The following is a 20,857-nucleotide window of genomic DNA, read 5'->3' as shown; positions in this document are numbered from 1 at the left end:
CAGGAAACTGCAAGGAGGCCACTGTGCCTAGAGCAGTGAGTAAGGAAGTCGTGCTTAGCTGGCTGTCATCTTGGTAATTGAGATAACTGGGCCACGTGTCTCTCATCATTCAATAGGCTAGCCTGGCCTTATTCACATGGTAGTGTTTATAGGATCCCAAGAGTGGCAAGAGAAAGCTAGCTACAGTATGCAAACATTTTTGAGGTCTCTGCTTATGTCACATTTGCCATTGTCCAATAGACCAAGACAAGTAACATAGTCAAGTTGACAGTCAATGTGGGAGGGACCTATTACCCAAAGGTATGGATACAGAGAGGAGAATCTAGCCATTTTTGTAAAAAATCTGCACTGCCCCTACTTTACTGAATTATAATCTATTTTATGTATATGCCAGTCTTCTTAAGAAGTTGTTTCTTTATGTAGTACATGTTCCATAATAGTTGATTTTTCCCTCACTGTGTGGTGTTTAAAAGAACCAAAGAAATTTAGGCTATATGACCTAGATAGAGTTACCCATTTTAGTGAAATGGAAAGGGAAAGTTCAAAATAATCCCGTTTGCGGTTTCTCAATAAGTTAAAAATAGTACTGCCCTATGATCCAGTAATCACACTTCCGGGTATTTACCAAAAGAAATACAAAAACACTAATTCAGAGTAATACATGCACCCTGATGTTTATCGAAGCATTATTCACAATAGCCAAATCATGGACAGCCAAGTGTCCATCAATAGATGAATGAATAAAGAAGATGTGGTGTGTGTATGTGTGTGTGTGTATGTGTTTATATGTATATAAAACTATTATGCAGCCATAAAAGTAATGAAATTTGGCCATTTACAAAAATATGGATAGAGCTAGGACAGTATAATACTAAGTGAAATAAGTCGGAGAAAGACAAATACCATATGATCTCACTCATGTGGAATTTAAGAAACTAAACAAGTGAGCAAAGAGTAAAAAGAGACAAAGCAAGAAACAGACTCTTAATTATAGAGAACTGATGGTTACCAGAGGGGAGCTGGGTGGGGAGATGGGTGAAACAGGTGATGGGGATTAAGGAGTGCACTTGTGATGAACAATGGCTGATGCATGGAAGTATTGAATCACTATATTTTTATGCTGGAAACTAATATAACACTGTGTGTTAACTATGCTGGAATTAAAATAAAAAAATAATAATCCTGAACCTTAAAATGCTATCCCCTAAAGATTTATGAACCTGACCAGGACTTGAGCAGAAGTACCTGGGTAGTTTCTCTCCACTGTCAGCTTCCCTATAAGGTCCACCAACAACATTCTTGAACTATATTGCTATTGGTGCTCCAGGTCTGTCCCAAGAGAATTCACACATTTTTATCTCTGCATATTTTTATCACACACTTACTACATCAACAACTCTTTAATTTGCTGTGTCTCAGGAAATACTGGAAGGGAAAGTTTATGAAGTCTCCCATATATGCAGACATCTGGCTAACACAAACAGGCCTGCAGATCAATTTGCCAAAGCTTGGCTTTCTTACTTTTCAACCTTTTATCCAAGAACTAAGTAAAATCCTGATTTTGCAAGACAAAAGTATTCCCATCTTCTTCCAGAAATACCAAGCTGACCTAGGAGATTCATTCCAATTAGCTGGGGACATACTTGATTCAAGGAACAATCTTTATTTTTTTAGAGTTAAAACAGACATCCAGACAAATTCTTTATACACACACACACACACACACACACATATGTATATTTTTTATTGGAGTTTGATTTGCCAACATATAGTATAACACCCAGTGCTCATCCCATCAAGTGCCCCCCTCAGTGCCTGTCACCCAATCACCCTATCCCCCAAATTCTTATTTCAAAACTTCTGTAGGTAGAGCCTTACTGCTCTCATAGTTTCTCTTACACTCTTACAGTCTTTAGCTAGAAATATTCTCGTGGGGAATAGAGCAAGACCAAACATGATAAGACTATGGCCTCTTTTGCTTTAAATTCCAAGCTGTCCTGGGTTTGGCAGCTGCTTGAAATGGTCCACCTGGTCTTAGTTGACCAGATGGCCAAAAACTAAGGGGAAATTCCTTATTTAGGACATAGGGCTTCTTGGTTAATAATGACCAAAGATAATACCCCTGGATCCTTGCTTTAAGGAGATGGTTAGTGATCTGTCAGAGTCACCTGCACACCACATCATCCCAATTGTCCCCTACAACACTGGCTTTCACCTCTATAGTTTCTGGGCTACAGCTACAAATGAGGACTTGAGACACACTTAGGAGTGGCTACGAATCATTCAGCAGTAATAGCAAACAAAGTGTGAGGAAAATAATTATTTAACCCTGTTTGGCCACACTCAAAGCCTGTCTGATGTCTCACAACCTTCCATTCAATTCATCCTGATATTTTCCTGTGGGTCAGATGGACAACAATACACCCAGCCTTTAGTCTACCACTAGGGGTTTTGTGCTCCAAATAGAACATTACCAACAGAACAGCTTCTTGGAGGTTGGCAGAGATGTATATTTAAAAAACCAATTTTACAACTTCAAATGGGAAGGCACCTATGGAACAGATACCATGCTGGTATTTCATTTTCCTGTATTTAGGGAAGAGATTGAACTTTTGAAAACCAAATCAAACCAAACAAAACCAGACCAAACAAAACAAAAACCACGAAAAGCTTTGGTTGGCAGGAAAGCAGGAAATTAACTTGGAATCAATAAACATAAATTTCTTACTTAAAATGTGTTTAAAATTTTGAAGCACATTGGAAACCTGCCCAGAGTATCTTCTAGAGATACTTCTAGAGAGGTTTATTTTATGAGTGTAGCTCAAATATGAGTAGGAAGTCCTCATTGCCTAGAATGACCTTTGCCACCTCCTACTTCATTTAATCTGCTTTATAGATTCAGCTCAGGCTCCCTCCTTCAGGCCATTTTCCTAACACTACTTCTCTTCCTCTTTCTCTAGCTCTTTTCTTCTAGCTCCTTCCCTCCGCCTCCATTTCTCCCGACTTCATTTTATAGGTTAGGCATCCTTCTGGATGTCCTTATATTCTACATTGTTTAATAGTCACCATTCCAATTATCTGCCTTTGGCATACTAGGTGACAAGTCCCTGAGGGCAGGGACTATGTTTTATTTATCTCTGGTTTCCCTAGTCCCTAACACAATGGATGGCACAGAGAAAACCTTCAATAAATGTTAGATGAAAAAAATGAATGGATCAATGAATTACCAGTTAAATTACACCTGGAATGGCACTTAACCATAAGTCTTTTTAATACTGTTTATTCATTTACTAACCTACTCTTTACTGAGCCAGGTGTTGTGCTAGGTGGTGCATGTATAAACATGGACAACATCAATGGAGTCCTTGCCCTCATAGGGATTAAGTATGTTTATCTGTAAGTGTAACAATATGAGAATGGGATATTTTTGTCATCTCAGAATGTCAACTAGTCTCACTCTGAAGGAAGGCTGCACATATGCATTAAGGATACAGGACTTGCTAGAACAAAGCAAATGCTATCTAGAGACCATTGCACGTAATACCCTGTATCATTACAGAAGACTAGACATTTGAAAATAATTAATTGAAGTAATAGGATTTGTGGATATTGACAGTGCTGTGGCCTTTTCCCTATTCTCTGAAAGATAGGGAGAATATGTTTTACCCCTACCCTGGTAAAAGAAGAGACTGGCATCTCCTGCACATGTCATGTATCTGCTGAGCTACTGAAATTCCAACAGGTTCCTCATGGATCAGAGAGTAAAGGTGTTATTAGAAGAACCTGTCATGTGTCCTCAGTAGTTTGGATTTTTGTATGAAAACATGAACACCAATACTTGTTTCTTGCCTGGATAAATTCTGAAGGCAGTAGGCTAGCTGGGCTACCCAAAATGGTGGGATAAAAGCAGATGTGTTAACAGTTAAGTTGCATTTCCACTATTTAGCAAGGCAATGAATGCACGTTCTTGGTAGACCAAATAAATGGTGTGAAAGATAGATGTGAATCCTCTTGAAAACAGATCAACCAAGAGGGCTGTCTACTTGAGTGAGGAGACCCTGGAGTAAGAAGTTGCATGGGATATGTGGCTAGGAGGTGATAGATAAGAGGAGATTGTAAGACACCAGCCAGAGATTGCATTATTCATCCAGGAATCATGTAGTGTGAAGGATCCCCAGGAATTACCAAGGAACTCAAATTCAACCGCCAAGAAAGCCAGCATTTGGAGGCTTGCCGTTAGAGAAGGCAAGAGTTCGAATACAATATTGTCAGTCATGTACAAGTTTCTTCCATTTACTCTTTCACCCTCAGCCCTCAACAGTGGAGAAGCAAGCAACAGGAGTGGGGAAGAAAACTGGAAAAGCAAGAATAAAAACTGTGAAGGAACATGTGCACTTCGCTGGATATCTTCAAGCCAAAGGTTAGGCCTGGGCTGGGGGCAAAGGAGAGAAGGGACATTGAATTGGTTGTGAGATTGAAGTTTTATTTCAGGCTAGCTGATTTTTTTAAATGTGATAACGGCCTGTGATGAAGTATTTATCACCAGTACTTCAGCTGTCTGTTAAATTGTAAATCACATGTTTGTTCATTCTGGGTCTAATGGCATGGCATGTGGTAACTGAGAATCTATGGAATATTTCTGAAGTGTCCTCCAGGGACAGGAAAAATAGAAGCAACTGAGGATGTTTAATGACAGTGATTGGAGAAAAACAGAGCCATTGCTTATTCAGATGCTCTAGAGATTAACCCATTCAATAAATTGACTACCTATGAAAAACACATATGCATGTGTATACATACACACATGCTTACAATAAACTGGCTCATCTCATTAGCAGCATGATTATAACCAAATAAGGAGCCATCCAAAGAACATAGCATCTTCTACTCATAAGGCCCTTTATGAGTCTTCAAATATTACTTCCCATCCCAGGGAGCAGTCTTTTCTATTACGTTATGGACAGGGAACAAAAACAATAAAAATAACCAGAAATAACTGAGTGCCTACCATGTACAAAAAGTGGGCTAAACAATTTCTATAAGTAATATACCATCTTATCCTAGTTCAATTTTTAAAAGGAGTAGATAAGGTTATTTTCATTTTAGAGATGAAACAGGCTTAGAGAGGTTGAGTGAAAAGAAGACTTTAAGATTTAGATCCAGGCCTGCCTGTATTTCAGAATATGTATTTGTGGATATATTCTTAACTTCCCAAAGTCTACCTGAGACCTTCTGAAAAAGGGAGACACAGTCCTTTAGAGAAATTCCATTCCTCTGTAGTATATGTAATATTATTATGAAATTCTTCCATATTTTAGAACTCTAATATTTTCTATAAATCTTTTACCCATAGATTCTGTTTTAAGTCTGTTTCACATGGGAGAGCATGGCTGTTCATTAATTTCTTTATCCACTTTATTGATCATCTCGCATAAATCACATACTGTACTAGTTGCTAAAGTTAACCCGATGAACAAGACAGAATTTTTGCCTGAATGGAAGATATTGGGCATCTTCCTACAGATTGTCCCTCATTTTCCCTAATCCTCCATTTCTTTTTTTTTTTTTCCACTGTAAAGAGAGTGGAAGACATAAGACACGGGGAGACATAAGCACTCATATACAAATATATTTATAATATTTGTATTATTATAATATAAATATAATATTTACAATGATCACACTTAGAAAAGCAAACAAAACCCCCTAAACATCCAAGATAGTAAGATAAATGATGATTACTATTCTAGATAGACTATTACGTCATTGCAAATAATGTTCATGATATATTTTTAGTGCTATGGAAATAGAAGATAGTATATAACTGTCTTTATAGACAGTTTTGATCCAGTTTTCTGTGTGTGGGTTTGCCTACAAATGTGTGTAGGAAATGGGACGCCTGGGTGGCTCAGTGGTTGAAGTGTCTGCCTTCGGCTTAAGGCGTGGTCCTGGAGTCCCAGGATCAAGTCCCGCATGGGGCTCCCTGCATGGAGCCTGCTTCTCCCTCTGCCTGTGTCTCTGCCTCTCTCTCTCTCTCTCTCTCTCTCTCTCTCATAAATAATAAAATATTTAAAAAATGTGTGTAGGAAAAAGGCTGGACAGAAATATACCAAAATCTTAACAGTTATTTACTGGATAGTTAATGATATTTTCTATATCTTCTATTTTTTCTGTAACAAGCATGTCTTTTAAAGGGCTAGTCTGTAAAGGGCTTAGCTACAGGCTCTGGGACAGCTGTGCAGTCAGCAGAGTGGGGCATCTGCTTGGGGACTATAGTGTTTGTAAACTGAAACGAGTATGTATGTGTGTGTGTAAGTGTATGATCAATTCTTTATTTTCCATGACTCACTTCTTATCCCATTTTCCTTTCTCACTGTTATCCATATGAGTCACAATCTCCCCACAGTCAGTTGAGAGCCAACCATGCTTAATAATAACCTAAGAAAAATATACGTAGGAAGATAAACCTGCTCATGGCAAAAGGATAACCACTGTGAGTTCAGAGCCAAGTATAAAATGATTTTTGATTATACCACCTTTTGGTTTATCTCAGTTCCTGATTGCCTCTACAGACAAAGATCACTGGTCAGTGACCATTTATTTAGCAATAGATTTGACCATTGATGTAGAATCATAATAGCTAATAAGAATGAATAACAAATTTATAAAAACTCAAGCTCCCATTTTGAAAATAAATGACTACATTTTTCATAACAATGAGAGTTTGGAAGCTATAAATGTCTTAAATTTTGACATTATCTGCTTACAATTTGTCACCAATACTTTAGCAATCTATTCAATTGTAAACTACATGTTTTGTGCATCCTGAGGTTTAATGGTGTGGCATGCAGTGATGGATCTAACTAATTACCAACAAGAAATAAGCAAATGAACCTGTTTGGGATGGGGCACACAGTGGATTCGAATTTTTATTAGGTAAAATTGATTTGTGATTATGTAGCTGAAAAGAAAGCTGTTAGTGTTTCTGATATCTGTATTTCAAAAGCAATGCAACACAAGTATTTTGTACTATTTGTTATCCTAGAAGATTTAAAAGTATCAGAATTGGATCTATTCCTTTCTCTATTAGCATACAAACCTAACATCTATCTTTGGAAGCATAGAAGTTGGAAACTTTGTATAACTATTTCCCCAGTACTCTGTCCATCTCCAGGATAGCCACACACCTCCTCCATATGTCATCTTATCTCCACACAGGAGATAATGTGGAACATGATCTAACATATCTCATGTCAAATACAGCACAACTGAACATAAGCTCAAGCCAGCAAAGATAGGGGATTATACCTCAATTATTTCCTGGAACTAGGTTTTGGAGAGACTGCTCAACCAATATGAGACAGTGTACAGTGAATACTAAATTGAACTCACACTCCTGGAAAATTGAAGCCGGCGGCTCAATGTACTCAGTGAAAAGGAAACACACAGAGGCACACTTCTGGGGTGCTGGGACATTTCACAAACAGAACATTTACCATTGCTTGCTTAAGCAGTATTTACAAATATAGAGGGCCTGCCCTTACATCAAAATAAATTATACAGCCATTGTGGATTATTATTTGAAGTGCTACGAAATGTCTCTGTGTACCTGTTATCCATCTCACGCTTCTCTGTCCATTTGCCATAGTTGTCAGAATTTTCACCATCTTGGATGGTTCCACTGTTCCTTCTCTAGGTAACTATGTCACTTGAAAATAATGATGTGTCAGCCATTAAGGCAAATTAAGGAATAGCAAAGATTCATGTATCTGATTTGGTGCACTCTAATATTCATATTTATTTCTTATATATTCTCTTTGACATGGCTTTTCTGTATAAATTTCCAGGGGCTTAATTCAAACTTTTATTACTGTAAATGACTTCACTGAGCATATGAATCATAATAGCCTCACCAATAAATACTTGACAATACAGCATAAGTTGCATCAATCTTACTCTAATTCCTGCAAGCTTCATGGTTTGTGAACAGCATGAGGTCAAAAGCACTCAAGGGCTTCTTAGATATGATTCCTGAGCCATGTTTCTGCCTCCACTCATCCTTATTCTCTCAGCTCTGATTCCCCTCTCCCCTAATTGATCTGATTAGAAAAGACCCCCATGTCCTCAGAGCTCTAATTCTCTCAAACTCAGCTCTTCATTCTCTTATTGCATTGCACTTCCAACAGTACCACAGGATGGCAAATGTTTCTGTCTTCACAGAATTCTCCAGCCCACAAGACCTTTGACAACCACCTTTGGTTGCACTCCTCCACCCCACCCCCATCACTTATTGTCAAGTGAGGCGATTTCTTACCTTTGGCAGAGATGCCCTAGAACCTGAACTCTGGGTGGTCATAGTTAGGACGGTGGTGATGCCCAGTGCAACCCTAGCAGGGGCTGCATCCATGTTTATCCAGAAGGAGACCCAAGACAAAATGACTATCAACAGACTGGGGATGTACATCTGGATCAAATAGTATCCCATCTGGCGTTCCAGGTGAAACTTAACCTCGATGCAGGTAAACTTTCCTGAAAGCAGGGAATAATGATTTAAAATCCAATTCAAATATATCTTTCCCATTCTAGCCTCCCACTATTTAGTTTTTAAGAGTATTTCAGATGGATTTAGAAGATTGCATAAAATGCTCACCCTGCATAACCAATCCTCAACTCTTTTTCAACTCAACCAGTAATAGAATTAATAGTTGTGAGAATGCGTGATCTAAAGAGTCACTGAACTAAAGGGCGCCTGGGTGGCTGTCAGTTAAGTGTCTGACTCTTGATCTCAGCTCAGGTCTGGATCTCGGGGTTGTGAGTTCAAGCCCTACATTGAGCTCCATGCTTAAAAACTTAAAAAATAAAGAATCTTAATCTTACTTAAAAATAAAGAATCACTGGGCCAAACGTGTAGCATATTTAATTTTCTAAATCTGTGCTTGTAGTTTGGTTATTTAGACAGAGCTTCAGAATTTGCAAGACTGTCAGAAACTGACCTGTAGAAATATTCACATTTTGTGAGGTTGTAATATATAATATTGTAATATACAATATGTAACATGCAGCATATATGTATAGTATATAATATATAACATATAATATGTAACAGTTGAAAATAGTAAAGTTCACATGGGGCTCTCAAAATATTTGGATAATTGTGTATCTTTGTGCTATCCATAGTAAGAGAAAAATGTACATTTGTATATGCCATGCATATAATCTAATCATTGTAACAGTTTCCTAGCTTTCTGGGTAATTGCTTGAGGACATTTAGAATATTCCTAAAATCTGTTTAAAATGTTACATTACTTATAAAAAAAGAGTGCATTCAAAGATATTAAAACTTCTGACATACTATTATGAGACAGATGTGTCTTGCCACTTTTCTTCCTCTTTAATTGGTTTAGAGACAGAATCCCAGAAGATAATTTGGCTTAGTCTACACAAATTATGAGAGATAGGGTTGGATTCCTCTTGGTCAGGAAAAATACATCAGAATCAGGTTTTGGTCACTTCATAAGAAGCACTGTTGACTATAGGAGTAAGTGTTCATGAACATTCTATTTAGCAAAGGACCTGGAGCAGTCTCTGAATAAACCATCGTACTAGTTTGCCTCTCTATGATCAGCTTGTGTGGTATCAAAGACTGGGACATTCATAGGAAAATCCATCAACTTTACTGGGCAGGCATGATCTTCCAGGTAACAACATATGCCCACTAGTTACTACCACTTCATATTCTCCCTCTGGCCTGCGTGTCTATCAGCACTACTGACAGTGCGTGACTTTAGAGCCAGCTGAATTCCCACCAGCTGGTTTTCATCCAAATTCTTATCACTGCAGGACTGAAGAGCACAGCAACTGAATTTCTGAGTTTACAAAGATCTATGTGGTTATTCCTCTCTTCCACTAAGTCAGAGAGTACAAACTGATCTGAGGATCCAATGTCAAGAGTGGATACAGGAACAGGCCAGAATTTACACATTTCCAGCACTATATAGAAGATTTCACATACATTTCCTTGGACTCATTTGACAGCAGATGGTCAGCAAGGGAACAGCAAAAGAATCCCAAATCTTTTTCTTTCTCTCTCCATTTTGGGAGAAATTCTCTATTGTGTTCACTGACTTATTCCAGAGGGTACAGGCATCTTATCTGTATCTTATCTGTAAAGGAGGTATTGAGCCAAGGTCTGTGCCTTGTAGCTCCGTTTTCTTGGTAAAGATATAGCAGTTAAGGTGATGTGATATATACCTCACGCTGCAGATAGAGCCCACTTGGGTGTAGCAGCTGACAGTAAACTTACCAGTGTTATAGTGCTTTGTGCAATAGCCAAGTTCCTTCTCTTCTTTCAAAATAAACTGAGGCAGGGTCAGTCCTTCAGCAACTTGAACTGGACCATCGCTTAACCACTCAAATATCAGGTCATTCATTGTATACCCAACTGTAGTAAACAAATCATAGTGAAAAATTAGTGCATCTTTCCAAGAAAGCTTGAAAGTCTAGCCATGTAAAGAACAAACAAGGAAACTATCTAAAGCAGACACATAATCAATTTAAAAGCGTTTTTAGTAAAAGAGCTACAATCATCATGACAACTACATATCATTAGAACCAAAGAAATTGAAAAGAGCAAGCTATTTCTGAATGATTTTTTTCTGTGTAATGGGAGAATGGAATCTATAAAGTCCATTTTCTTCTGCCCTCTTTATTTACTAAATCTTTCTGAAGAATAAGTAAATAAACAGAAAAATCCTTTGAAGGTTGTCTTTACTTGAAAGAGCTGTGTCTGTGACTATCCAGCAAAATAATCCAATTCATGGCACCAGTCTTAGTATTTCAAATGAAAAAGCATTCTTCTTTTTTTTATTATTAAATTCATCACAGTTCTACCTAAAACACTCCAATTGCAAGCTTGGCCCCTTCTCTAGGATATATTAGCTTTGTTTTCAAAAAACTTATGTTAAAGTTCGTATGGTCAATCCTGTTATTTTACCAAGTGGGAAAGGTGTAGGCAGGTAACCTAAAAGGAAGCTGTAGAATAATACAAATCAAGAATATTTATTTGTGCCAGTATCTTGCTCATTGGCCCCCTCATCACAATGTTTAATATGGATTAAAACATATTCTCCATTATGTAAGGTCATATTATTATATGACTCTTGAACCATGCAGAGTAAGACTGCTATCAGTTTAGTAAACAAGAGTTAGCTCTTAGTTTCCAAGCTCCTGCTAACTAAGTCATTATCTGTTAAGTGCTTCTGGATCTCTTTGCACCCCAGAAATGAAGACTGCTGTTCCTTCAGGCATCATTTCTCTCCCTTCTTTGTAATATTTGAACTCTAAAATAAGAATGAGAAGGACAAGGGATATTATGTGAGTTCTTGGCTGGCCAGTAACTTCAGCATATTTATTAAGTTTATGGATTCTTGTTTACTGCAAGAGAGTGACTCACCAAAGCTACCCAGAAATCAATGACAGAGTTAATTGGAATCTACTTTCCTCTTTCTTTGAGCCACCTTTTCTATTCAAAGCCAAAAATAAAACATGGAAAGCAAGGAATTGCAAAGAGGACCCTGTACAAGCATTGGTGTTCCACAAAGAGAATGGCCAACCCTGTCTTTTGTACTGCAACACTATATGAGTACTTGTTGGGTCTTTCTTTTTTTTTGGGGGGGGGGGGTCTTTCCAACAAATGCAAGAACCTTATATCCCCATATCCTTGTAATCCTATATCCTTATCTGGCCAGCTTCTTACTGGTCACCACAATAGTAGTTATTTCCAGCCATACTGAAGTCCTGGACTGGGGCAGACAGAAGAGGCAAAGAGATGGGGAAGGAAGAAGTAAGTAATATGAGGATGAAAAAAGTAAGGAATAATTTCCACCCTTCCCATTCAAAGTTAGTGGTAAATGCTTTGCTGCTGCTTTGATTTCATTACTTCTAGGGCCTGCAGGGGCCAAGCGTATTTACTAATTGGAACTTTTTAAGTCTTGGAGGAGCCTCAGATGACAGCCACACTTGCTGTTTTACAGAGAAAGTGTTGGGTTGAGGCAGGAGAGAGTTTGAAGCAGTAGAGAAGACACAAAGAACCATTATATAAGAAAATATTTTTCTCAACTTTCTTCTCAAGAGAAGGGGCAATAGGGAAAAAAATAAATACATAAAGCCTATTGTAAATCAGAAATTCTCATTTTATCCCTGACAACTTCTTAAAACAAAGACATTTCACTATTTTGTTTATTTCTGTAGGGAGTTTCAAGGGAAATCTACAGTGATTTTAAGTGATCAGAAGGAAACCCTGTCACTGCCTCTTTTTTAATAATAGCTGACATGTCTTTTTATCTTTATTATTTTTCTAAACCAAAGAAGTTAAAAGTATTTCTTTGCCCTTGCCTCATTAAATCTCCTAACATCCCTGTAGGTCAGTTGCCTTATTATTCTCTGCACTTTACAAACAGAGAAAGTGACAGAGCAAGCCAGAAAAAAATTCATGTCTATTGCCTAAAAATCCCATTACCTTGGAGGCATCAACAACTTATGGCACGTGTCAAAGATTTCAGTGACATCAGGGTTAAGGCATAAAGGGGACAAAGTAGATAGCATTTCTCTAGCCTTTGTGGATTCACTGCCCATCTAAGGGAAATGCCTTTTCTTCCATACCATCTCTGGCCCCCTGTTCTTGCATCCTCTTTTGGCTAAGGTCTCTGAATCTTGTCCTCAAATCAATTATCCCTTCCTGCCAAAGTTCTTTTGGGGTGGTGGTCTAATGAGCATGAGATAGAAATACAATTTTCTGATGAGAGTGTGATTCATTTTAGAGATTGAATGACTAATAATCTTAATTTTCCCAGGACACATTTTCATTTCAAATAAAAGCTATTAAATCAGGTTTGCTTTTTGAGGAAGGGCGAGTTATTTGGCATTTTACTTGAAAGATTGTCTGTGTCTGAGACATGCACACTTGCTTGTCCTTCCATTAGGGCCTTGGGAGTTGCTAATAGGTAGAGAATGAGTCTTATGGGTCCTTTCTTCTTAATGACATACTAAAAGAACCAGGTCATCGGTTAAAACAAGCAGGCAGTCATTTCAGCAGTGGGGACTTACAACTCTCCAGCTGCATTGTACAAGTCTGGACATCCATTGGAAAATTCTTCAAGTCCATGGGACAGGATAAGGTCAAGGTGAGTCTTAGCAAGGAAAAAGAAATTAAAAACAGGTTTTAGATCTGCGAGGTCTGATTCTCGAGAAACAAACCAACAGTACATTTGGCATTAAACAAAGTGACACTCATTCAAATAATGAAATCTAAGCTCCACTCAGGGCAATGCTTTCTATTTTTCAAGTGAACAAGTAGTCATTGGTAAATTTTAAGAATATTATAGAATTTCATTATAACCCCTACTCTCTATTTCCCATTTCCCAGCCTCAGTGATCTCAAGTTTATTCTAGAATCAGCAAGAACACTGGGAAATAGTGTAATATGACAACAGTGGGTTCTTAGCCACACTGATGTCCAAAAGACATAAAGTTTATACTATTTTAGGGTTATACTTTGGGACATGTGGACTTTGCTTTAAGGACAATAAATGATGTGATAAGCATAATTGGTTGTGATGAGCATTGGTTCTCTTTCCATCAGATGGCCAAATCCTTACCTCTTCATTTGCTAATCCACATGGATAGGTTAATGATATATTGTAGCACTTATTCTAGAATTTTGACAAATCTAAAGCAAGTCATGCTTGAGTTGAAGAAAAACATTTAAGGATGGTAGCAAATACATAGTCTTCACCTCTCCACACCAAAGAAAGGCTACTCTGCTCCTCCTTTTCTCTTTCCTTAACTTTTCAGAACTCCAGTCAGCTCTGACCATGCCTTGTATCAGGATATTGATTGAGCTGCTATCTCTCTTCCACCACTTGGTTGTTTATTCCTCAAGGAGCTAGTGTACACCTCTTCTTCTTCAATTTTTCTATACCTCAGAAATGTGAGGAAGGAAATTGAGAATTGGCAGATCTGGGTTCCCTTCCTAGTATTGCCTAAAACACTCTCTGTCCCCTCAGCAAGACCTTAGACTTAATAAACATTCATCTCCTTATCAAATGATGGAGTAGGATAAAATGATGCTTATTTCCATTTTGCTCTAATATGAGCATCCCTGTTATTCTAAAGTTCTCTGTTCCAAATTCTGTTCATTTTCTCTCAGACATCTTTTATATGCATAGAATCCTCACCTACACTCCTCTTACTGTCATGCTTATTCTTGCTCTCCTCTCCTGGTTCCCTTCTCCTTCCTTTCTCTGCTTCATTTTATACATTCCATGCAAACCAAGACAACACAAAAAGTCGTGGCACACTTATATTAAAGGAAGAATGCTTGGGATTTGAAGTAAGATTAGGTGAAGAATCTATGCCAACTATCTTCAAATTTGTTAAACTACAAGAATGATTGGGAAAAGCAGGATACAAAACAGTGCATTATAATCTCAATTATGTAGAGATATGTTCAGTCTTGGAAATAAACACAGCACTACGTTAAAAGTAAGTATTTCAGTTTGGTGGTATAATTCATATTTTGTTTTTACTCTTTATTTTATGTTATCTGTGTTGACAAGTAGAAGTTATTTGAAGATGCCCATCTTCACGTAATTAAACATGCCTGTTTTCAAATAATAGTTGAAAGGTAAAATTATAAAATTTTGTTTTATTCAGTAATCCTTTGCTTTATTTTATTATTATTAAAATTTTGCCATAAACATCCAGTATTTCACCTTTGTTGCTAAACAAATTACCTAGCTTCTGTGGGCTGTTCTGAAAACACAAATACCATGTTTCTAAAGGAAAAAAATAGTTTTGAGTTCTAAACAACTGACTTAAAAATAGCATTTTAGACAGGAAATGTAATTTTTGTCAATTGTAGAGTTCATTTAGAGAGATATATATAAATGTGGTATAGATATTTTGTTTTTTCCACATCATGAACACTTTATTTTTGGAAAATAATATTACTGAGCATGAACTCTTTAAGGATTGAGTAAAATAATCAAAATAAAAATTTCTAATGATCAAAAACTTTTAAAAACCTGGCACTTTATTAAGGGGAAAAGACTTTAACAGGATTTGTTATTAACACAATGATGATCTATATATTCTCTCCTATTTTTAAAATGGAAATATTTTCATCAAACAAAACTATGTTCATCATACAAAAACAGGGGCATGTACATAATTTAAGTGAATCAAAACCAGAAACTCTGGAAGTTTTGAAAAGTTTACTTTTGAGAAGTTAGAAAATAATAATAGTGGAAATGAATATAGATTTTTAAAAATATGCAACATATAATTCAACTGTATTCCATTTGCTGTTGGAAATAGCCTAATCTTCATATTCTTAACCATAGGCTTGCTGAATATGATTCTTTTCTGAAGTGAACTTTTCACATTTATTTAGGAAGAAGAGGCCTCACATACAGTTATTTCTGCCTTTGTGGAAGATCTCACAATCCTGCAGAGACCCAGAATTCTTAAGGTCAATACTATGAACAGTATGGAAAACCCCATTGAGAGAAATTCCCAACAAGCATGAATCTATCTCCGAATTTTGTCTCATCTGAGAATTCAACCAGTATTTTCCTTCATCCTCATTTGTTTTTCTAATTTCCTTCCTAGATAGGTTTTGTGTTAGAACCCAGTGGGCACCTATACAAGGAGAAAAGTTAACAGTTCCTAGTTGGCCAAATCCTGTCATTAGGTGAGCAAATGGGAAGAGACTGTAAAGACCTAACCAATTCCTTCATGGGTCACAGGGCCCATCATTTCTGGTGTCTTGTTTACCACACATCTGCAGGCCTAAAATTCAGACTTGCCCTCTACTTATGTTTTCCTTCTTTATTGGAGTACATATTAAACACAGTAAAAACACACAAATCTTAAGTTACAGCATAATGACTTTTTACGTCTTTATCCACCCATCTAAAAATCGCCCAAATCCAGATTTAGAATATATCCATCACTCCAGAACTTCCCTTGTGCTCTCTTTCCTGGCAAGAGCCTTCAAAAGGAACTACTACTGCACTGCTTTTATTTTTAAGCTATTTTTTATTTTTAAAAATGTGAGTTGGGCGGGGGGGGGGTTAGCTTGGTATTATTTTGCTTATCTCTACTGAGATGTAGAAATTGCACCAGAGAAAACTGACACAACATTATACGAAAACATGAACAGGTTTTATCTCCTCTATTCTGGCTTTCCATCTATTTTTGGTGGGTCTTACAGAATTAAATATTTTAATTGAAACTCAGACTTTTTGCTGGCAGATACCACCTAAAGCATATCAGATATGCTCTCCTCTTCGCCATGATCTAAAATATGAAGGCCATTGCACCTGAAGGCGCTGAGCTGAGGCCACCCATGTTCCATTTGATTTTTGTTAAAAAACTCATTTCCTGAAGCATTATTACACATTCCCCCACTGTCACTGCACTTAATATACATGTATTCAGGGTACCCCTGCTCCTGTTTGCACTAGGTAAAGAATATAGTTGCCTTATAGGGGCCTGTGAGTAAGAAGGCTGAGCAACCATTTCTATCTTAAAGGCAAAAAAAAATAAAGCACAGGAAGTTAGTCTCCCAAAATCTCATTTCCCTTCCTTATTATTCTCCCGTTCAGTTCACCTTGCCCATAGAACTGGCTCTTGGATTTATATCTTACTGGAAGTTTAAATGATTAATAGATGTAGACATTGTAAACTGTTTCAGTTACCTTTATAGATATTTCTCCCCTATTACAGTGCAAGATCCAAAAGGTCTGGGACTCTCGTTTTTACTATCTAAAACAGTACCTGGCACAGAGTCGATATTCAGTAAATATTTGTTGAACAAATGAATGAATCAGCACCCTAGAGCTCCATGGGAGAATTTCAGGCTTTTGTTCTGCGGAAATGGGAAAGGACTAAGGATTTAGAAGAGAGGAACCTGGTCATCTGAGCCCAGAGGATATTGCCAAATTACAAGACAGGCAAAGGAAGCCAGCAAAGTTTGTTTGCCCCTTCTGTAAATTGTTTGCAGATTCTTACTAGAAAGGCAACAAATGAAGCTGAAGGAACGTCAGGAAGCCCAGTCCACCTGTCCTTGAGCCTTGGACAGACTGCTGGGTCCACAGCCAGGACTCTTCTCACATCGCTAGAGAGATGCAAATTAATCATTTAACTTTCCATTGTGGTGGACAGAAAGCTCCTTGACTCAGGAAGCTACTACTGGTTCATAAGGAACTCAGTGTTAGAAGTTAGTTCGTTCCCAGTGAAAGATTCTGAAGGAGAAAAAAGCCATTTGAAGAGAAAATGAATTTTCAGGTAGAAATAAAAATTTTAATGAGTGATCTACTTGCCTGAAGCAAAGATTGCCATTGCCAGTGTGCTTTTTTGGGAGAGTTGATTCTAATGGTTACAGTAAGTAGTCTGTCTTTCTTGAAGAGGAAGGACTAAGGGATGCTTTTGTGTTTTTCAGGAGCAGCAAGAGAGTCTCTGGTATATTACCATTATTCCTCTGTTAGGGACCACATTTAGCACACTCTATGTAACACACTGCAAAACTCAGTTGAGGGGACGGGACCTATGGTGAAGTTATTTTTTTTTTTAGCATTAAAATACTTAATGAGGAAAAATAAAAATTTAAGTGATGACAATGATAGTGTTAACAATCATAATTCTCTGAGCACCTGCTGTAGGTCAAGCATTCTTAGTATTTTACAGTCATGGAATACCATCACACAAGGCAGTGTTCTCTTTGTTTTTGAGATCAGTACTTTGAAGCTCAGATGTTAAGCCATTTTTCCAAAGTCACAAAACCATTAAGTGACCAAAGTTAGATTTGAACCCAACTTCAATTGATGTCAGATCCATTTATTATTTTCCACTCTACTACATTTTCTCCTTAGAAAAAAAATCTTAGTAGTTTATCATCCTCTTTTGTCTACAAAGTGAGCAGATTGGGTTGTAGACACCTCAGTTGCCTTATACCTGCTCAGGGCTATCCCTTTCATTTTTCTTCAGGAATTCAGACTTTTCATGATCTGTTCTTTTTAATTTTTTTAATTTTTTAAAAGATTTTTAAAATCTATTTATTCATGAGAGGCACACACACACACAAAGAGGCAGAGACACAGGCAGAGGAAGAAGCAGGCCCCATGCAGGGAGCCCAATGTGGGATTTGATCCTGGGGACTCCAGGATCACACCTTGGGTCAAAGGCAGGTGCTAAACTGCTGAGCCACCCAGGGATCCCATGATCTGTTCTTTTAAAAAGTCCTCTAGGGGATCCCTGGGTGGCTCAGTGGTTTAGCGCCTGCCTTCAGCCCAGGGCATGATCCTGGAGTCCCGGGATCGAGTCCCATGTCAGGCTCCTTGCATGGAGCCTGCTTCTCCCTCTGCCTGTATCTCTGCCTCTCCTTCTCTCTCTCTGTGTCTATCATGAATAAATAAAATCTTAAAAAAAAAAGAAAATCTAAGAAAAAAATAAAAAAAATAAAAAGTCCTCTAGCCTCTCCTGGTAGCTTCACAGAGTAGAAGTGCCATTGACTGGGAATCCAGGGACCTACATGGTAGACCCAGCTTACGCATAAAGAACTATTTGACCTTGACTAAATCTCTGGCCTCTTTCACCATCCACAACCCTATCCTGTTCAAAATTCTTATGATTCTAAACTGTAAGTGAAGGTGACCAGCTCAAAGGATTTCTTCTTATAGGTGAATTTGCACTCTTGAATATAATGAAAAGTTTAAATGCAAGTAATAATCATTCTTAAAATAGGAACTTTTTGGCTATCTGGTTATATAGGTGACATATTTATTGCCCCCATTGGGCTTTGTCATCCAACATCCTAGAACACAATCCATTCTTTTCCCCAAGAACATAAGGATAGCCTTATGATACAATGTAGATTTGTTGAATCTCTCCTCTCAGTTGTACTTTGAAATTTCAGAACCATGTGACTTTCTAATTCCAGGGAGATTTTTAAAATATTTTATTTATTTATTCATCACACACACACACACACACACACACACACACACAGAGAGAGAGACAGAGACACAGGTAGAGAGAGAAGCAGGCTCCATGCAGGGAGCCTGACATGGGACTCGATCCCGGGACTCCAGGATCAGGCCCTGGGCTAGAGGTGGTGCTAAACCGCTGAGCCACCTGGGCTGCCCTGCCAGGGAGGTTTGACAGAATTAATCAAGTATCAGTCAAGAGTGTCATCTGAAGCCACCTAGACCTTAAGTGAAAGTAGCCTGGGGGCAAGTTAGAAGTCAAGTTAAGAGTACATCATTAATACAACCCACAGATGGGGAGAGGGGAAGGAAGAGTTAGGGAATCAGTAGATAAAAAGACACTGGTTGTCTCATCAAGATACTCTTTATCATTGTGGGTTTTAAATTCTGATGGGCATAAGTGTCATGTGAAGGGCATCTAAATGTAGGTTCTCAGGCCCTCTTGATAAGTAGCCCAGGTAATACTGATCCTAGTGTCCTGGAGCACATTTTAAGGAGCACTCCTTCAGTATGTCTCAATGGATGACTTAATTAATTACTGTCAACATTATAGATTAAAAGGAGAAAATTTTAAAAGGGAAATAGAAAGATTGATAAAGAAGTCTGCAATTTTCAGTAATGTTAGCACTGTCTTTGGAAAATATTATTTTCTCCTTAAAACCAGGGTAGGACAGTTAGGCCCAAGTAGGGTTCTACGTGATTGTACCAAGGGTTGTGAGAAGAGGTGTTAATCATGATCTTCAGTCATAATAGAGAGGCATGCTGGTAAAGTCATGGCAATGAAACCAAGATTAGTCCACTAGCAACCAAGAATATGGTGGGTGTGGGGGTGCCTGGGTGGGTCAGATGGTTAAGTGTCCAACTCTTGATTTCAGCTCAGGTCATGATCTCAGGGTCATGGGCTTGAGCACCATGTTGGGCTCTATGTTCCATGGGGAGTCTGCTTGATATTCTCTTTCTCCTCCTTCTCCCTCTGCCCCTCTCCATTTCTCTCTCTTTCTCTCTCTCTCAAATAAATAAATAAATCTTTTTTAAAAAAATGGTGGGTGTGGCCAGGAGATTGGGATAGCTTCTAAGAAAGGTAAGAGGACAGCTTCCAGGTGCAGCAGAGAGGAAACCAAATCCATGCTTATTAAAATGTATAAATGTGCAAAGGTAGGCAATGGAACTCAAGTCAGGGCAGTGGCAGTATATCAGGTTCCTATTCCTGGTCTTTGGACTAGAAAATCAGCCATTGAGAAATTTCACAGGAAGTTGGGGAGGTAGCTGTACATGCATTGGATGGATGAACCTCAGCTATAAATTCTAAAAGGCTCATGGTACTGGTCAGGAAGGAGGACAGAGCACAGAGTAGGACCACCTCTAGGTTCTCAGTGAGAAGGAATTAGTTTTAAACAGAACTCCACCTAGGTTATAATCTAGCACATCCATTCAGCAATTTTTGACAAGTGTTTATTGGGCACTGCGCATATCAGACACTTGAAATAACAGTTTCTCTCTTGAAGGAGTCATAGTTTAATATTATTAATTTGTTATTTATGTATTATGTGATAATGTATATTAATAGATAATATATATTAATATAACATATATTAATACATATACATATTTTTTAATGGAATATAATCCAAGAGTCATGCATTTATTCTTTAAGTTCTTAAAATTGTTTCCAAATCCTCATTTAAAGGATCTTTCCAGATTATATCAATCAGACATAACTGAACTGAATTAAGTATAAGGCTTTTAATTACCTTCTTGCAGCCTAGATAAATGTTCACACTGGTTGGGTAGAAAAGATAACCTACTCTTAC

At 37.8% G+C, this 20,857-nt stretch overlaps 2 protein-coding genes across 22 annotated transcripts in view; one reads left to right on the top strand and one right to left on the bottom strand.

The window, feature by feature from the left end:
- Nucleotides 1-20,857, top strand: part of FANCB (FA complementation group B) — a 459,601-nt gene that overhangs the window by 196,488 nt on the left and 242,256 nt on the right. For 12 of the 18 annotated variants that reach the window (XR_005386142.1, XR_005386147.1, XR_005386149.1 and 9 more), the window contains exons 10-11: nucleotides 4,312-4,420; nucleotides 15,452-15,529. The gene's annotated coding sequence lies outside the window, so the exon portion shown is untranslated. Of the gene's footprint in view, nucleotides 1-4,311; nucleotides 4,421-14,225; nucleotides 14,542-15,451; nucleotides 15,530-15,669; nucleotides 15,752-20,857 lie in introns of those variants that run through there. The other 6 variants (XR_005386144.1, XR_005386141.1, XR_005386156.1 and 3 more) reach the window with 6 other exon arrangements.
- GLRA2 (glycine receptor alpha 2) overlaps nucleotides 1-20,857 on the bottom strand; it is a 173,803-nt gene that overhangs the window by 89,010 nt on the left and 63,936 nt on the right. For all 4 annotated transcript variants that reach the window (XM_038586857.1, XM_038586858.1, XM_038586859.1 and 1 more), the window contains 3 exons: nucleotides 13,105-13,187; nucleotides 10,304-10,441; nucleotides 8,315-8,529 (listed from right to left, as the gene is read on the bottom strand). In XM_038586857.1, coding sequence (XP_038442785.1) covers nucleotides 8,315-8,529; nucleotides 10,304-10,441; nucleotides 13,105-13,187 — 436 coding nt within the window. The remainder of the gene's footprint in view (nucleotides 1-8,314; nucleotides 8,530-10,303; nucleotides 10,442-13,104; nucleotides 13,188-20,857) is intronic.

This window comes from Canis lupus, chromosome X (assembly GCF_011100685.1).
Source record: "Canis lupus familiaris isolate Mischka breed German Shepherd chromosome X, alternate assembly UU_Cfam_GSD_1.0, whole genome shotgun sequence".
NCBI classification, from domain to species: Eukaryota; Metazoa; Chordata; class Mammalia; order Carnivora; family Canidae; genus Canis; species Canis lupus.
This window is presented reverse-complemented; position numbering and strand designations above follow the sequence as displayed.